General features: G+C 35.0%; 1 protein-coding gene across 1 annotated transcript in view; it reads left to right on the forward strand.

Moving 5' to 3' along the window:
- The first annotated feature begins 1,384 nt into the window (after nt 1–1,384).
- The window catches only part of LOC117175956 (puromycin-sensitive aminopeptidase-like), a 44,565-nt gene continuing 41,832 nt past the window's right edge, over nt 1,385–4,117 (forward strand). Inside the window, exon 1 of the mRNA XM_033365835.1 lies at nt 1,385–1,704. Within this exon, the coding sequence (XP_033221726.1) occupies nt 1,579–1,704 (126 nt within the window). The 5' untranslated portion in view covers nt 1,385–1,578. The remainder of the gene's footprint in view (nt 1,705–4,117) is intronic.

The following is a 4,117-nucleotide window of genomic DNA, read 5'->3' on the forward strand; positions in this document are numbered from 1 at the left end:
AATGGTTTTTGTCCAAGCTAAGTTTACCATCAGTGCGCCTCGAAGGTGTGCCGAGAGTTGCTTACAGCGCTCCAAGTGGCTCTTGGCAAACTATATCGAATGGCGCTTTCTACGGGGAGCGGTGGGTAGAGGGGAAGTGACTTTTTTAGCCGCACGCGCCGTCTATATTTATGGCGGGCAACTAAGCCCGCACCGCATCTACGTTTATAATATCTTTGGTCAAGTGCAACCCCTTGACGTTGAGCCTGACCAATAGGAGCCCGCTAACGAATGTCGTAACGTATTAAGCTGATCACGTAGGCTCGGCGCACGTGACTTTTAATAAGGCTACATTTTCATGTATACTATTTTATCTTATTAGGTATATTAAGCAAATTATTTTATCCTAAAATTAAAGAAGAAGAAGAGAGAGAATGTTGAAGAGTTTATACTAAAATTCTAAATAACTTTGATAAACAATTTCATAAAACAATTATTAATTTTTTATACGAATTTAAATTAACTCGTATCCTACGATAAAGAAAGTTTCTTCTTTATCGACTGAGATTATAAAATCAACGAGTTTAATCGACGGCAATACGCAAGCCGTCACACTGCTTTACCGTCATATTTGACGAAGAATGAGAAAACAAGAATTCGACTTCGTAGTACGATGAGGGCAGCACCTCGAAAGGGCAGAAAATGTGATGTCCTATATGTATATAATTCCCCACTCCGACGCTCCGTACCACATCTACGTTTATAATGTCTTTGCTACCATGGAGAATAGACATGAGCAGCCCAAAGTCCTGTACATTGACTTTTTTAAAAACGAGCATTTTCTGTCGGATGTATAATAATGTATCGAAATGCTCATTCTTCCCGAGCGCGGCGCTAGTTTGGCACGGGTATGGATGGCTGCCGTCATGGTTTCGTGTAAATATAACCTCAAGGCTCAAACCTCATCTCTGCTCAAAGAAAAATACAAAATTCATAAATCGCTGAATTAATTTCTTTGAGCCGTGCCAAGATTATTGAAATATAAAAATTGCTACATTTAGGTGAAACTTTGGTACCAGTGCGATAATGCGTAAGCATACAATATTTAAAACTGGTAAGTTATTTACTTATTTTTCATATCACCATATAATGTAACTTACCTCGTCCATTGCAGGATCACAACGATTAAATGTTTCGCGATGAACCAAACTCTTAAAATCTTTTTTTTTACATAAATAATAATTTATCTATTTAAATCAAATATCACAATCCTTAATATGTAATGCAAATTGTGTCAATGTCAACGAAGTAAACATAGGCAACTGCAATTTTATCCCCGTGCCACATTAGCGCCATACACGGGAGCGGAGAGTATTGTAATCATGCCCACACGACAAAAATTTTGTTCATTTTCGGTTACAATACTTTGGGCTCCTCATGTCTATTCTCCATGGGGGCTCCAATAAAAAATTGGGAGTGATGTGATGATGTGGCATTATTTACGATAAAGCATAATATAAAAGTCGAGAAAGTTTATAAAGAATTGTCACAAGAACAATTAGATTACTGGCCGGTGTAGTGCCGCGAATTTATAAGAAAATGTGCGTAAAAAGCCAAGAATTTCAAGGGCTTCCTGTGGATGTCCTACCTTATCATTATAATATCACTTTAACACTTGATCTTAAGACATTTACTTCTACTGGACAGCAAGATGTTTCCATAGACGTAAGTGTAAATGATTGGTACATAAAACAGTCGCTGACATGAATTTTTGTTCATAAATAACAAATTTAAAATGGCGAATTTGAAATTGCGGCAGCTTTGAGAAAAGTTGACAGATTCAGCTCAAATTGATTATTCAGGGGTTTCAGAGTTCGCTGATTACGATTTTTTTTGATAAAAACATTGATTAAATATTGGCGCCGAAATTTTAAAAAAGTTGACAGATTGGACTGTAAATGCTTACGTGGGGGTTTTATGAGGCACTGATTACGAATTTTTAATCAATATGTGATTGAAAATGGCGGAAATATGTTACAAAAGTTACCAGTTTGGGCTGAAAGGACTTAAGGGCATGTGATACTTACAGTTTCCCCGGCTTTTTTTCCACAAAAATGAAAATTTTTAAAAACTGAATTCGGAGATGTTATAAAATATCATAACGGACGTCCCCATATGCGTATGTATTATTTTGAGTTTACGTCGTTTTTCATCTCTGCCTTTCCGATAATCTGGAAATTATTTATGAAATACACTTTTTTGATTGCCTGCAAAAAGGGTTAGTTCCAGGAGATTAGTTACTACGTTTACTTGCAAGTCTAAAGTTTTCGGCCAAAAATATTGTGTAGTTTGGAAGTAACGCACAGGAGAATTGTACCATACATAACCTCCAAATGTACACGTTGTTAGCAATATCAAAAAATTGTTTGAAAAAAAACACAAAGGGTGCGGGGACGTCCGTTAGCATGTTCGCTATCATTTTCCAAATTTTAAAGACAAAATATTGATTATTTTATATAAAAAAGCCGTCTGAACCTAAAACTGGTAAAATCGATACTAATTCCTAAGCGCTATGCAAATTAATCAGATTTTGCTAAATTAAAACTTTTAGAATCAAACCAAAAAAAGTGTGTGGGGACGTCCGTTAGCATGGTCGCTATCATGTCCCAAATTTTTAAGACAATATTGATTATTAAAGAAAAAAAGCCGTCGGAACCTAAAACTGGTAAAATCGACAATTTTCTAAGTATCACATGCCCTTCATTGGAGGTTTTAGGGGTCACTGAATATGAATTTTTAGAAAAATTCAAAATCGGTAATCCAAAATGGCGTCCAAAATTCATAATAGTTAACGGGCTGAGACTGAAATGCTTACTCGAGGGTTTTCGTGATAGCTCATTGTGAATCTTGGGTCAAAAATGAAATATTTTAAATAATGAATAATTTGTTCCATTAGTATTTCATTATTTATGACGTAGTTAATTATTTAAACTATATTATGCATGACATATTAATCAATTCATAATCAATTTTTTATATATTACATGTGTTTGTAATTAGATTATATTAAATTTCAACTTTATTAAATATATCATAATAATTATAGATGATTATTATTGTCTTTAATAATGATAGTTATAAATAATTTGAATTGCTTTCGTGTTATGCATAGTTATAGTGGCAGATTTAGGTATTTGTTGCTAATACGCTAACAGAAATCTTCAGCCCTTAGGCTAACAGAAATTAACTACTAGATTTTGAATTAAATGTAAGAAATGTGGTTATCAAATTTTACCTTCCTAGAATGCATCCTAGGAAATCCGCCACTGAATAGTTAATATTTTCAAATTTCATGCATAGATGTTATTGGGTAGGCGAGTTCATTGAATATCTCAATTACAAGTGGGAACGAATGCGCACGATTCGAGTAAGTTTTCTTTTAAACCACGAAGTAATAGGAGAAACCATGCTAAGGCATTTAAGGCGGCAAAGCATAGAAACTTTTTCCGAATAATTGAGGGGGGGGGGGGGGCTTCCTCAACTTGTGTTTGGAATATCTGTGAGATCAGATAGTACCGAGAGACGAATGTCATGGCTGTCATTTAAATGTAAGGCAAAGCAACTGTTGTTTTCGTGCCGTGTTATGTACTATTTTTTCGTTGATCATTTTGAAAAAGGTACATATATTTCGAAGCCGTAAGTATTTAATGTATAATTTTTGTCGGAGCTAGCTTGCGTATAAACTTTCCAAAGCTGTTTTTTTTTAAAGTAGAACAAAAACAATTTATAGGTCAATTCTGTAATTTTCGTAGCATAAATAATATTTGTTGTAACAATTTTATAGATAATGTGTGTTATACGAGGATGTAAAATAAAATAAAAAACAAAAATGTGATATATATATATATATATATATTCGGTTCGGTTTTGATTCCTCTAGAATCAAACTGAAGGGCTTATGACAAAGCCACCGAACGCGTCCTCGGGTTGCGGATAGAGAGTCCCTGTACCAAGGGTTTCTGCTGAATATGGTTAAAAAAATAAATAGGCAGTCACGGACAATTGTCCAGGGGTGGTCCCGAAGGAATTAATCCCCAAGCGGAGGTGTGAAAACCGTGCCGAAAGCTGAATGGCACCT

The sequence above is a fragment of the Belonocnema kinseyi genome, chromosome 7 (genome assembly GCF_010883055.1).
Source record: "Belonocnema kinseyi isolate 2016_QV_RU_SX_M_011 chromosome 7, B_treatae_v1, whole genome shotgun sequence".
Taxonomy (NCBI): Eukaryota; Metazoa; Arthropoda; class Insecta; order Hymenoptera; family Cynipidae; genus Belonocnema; species Belonocnema kinseyi.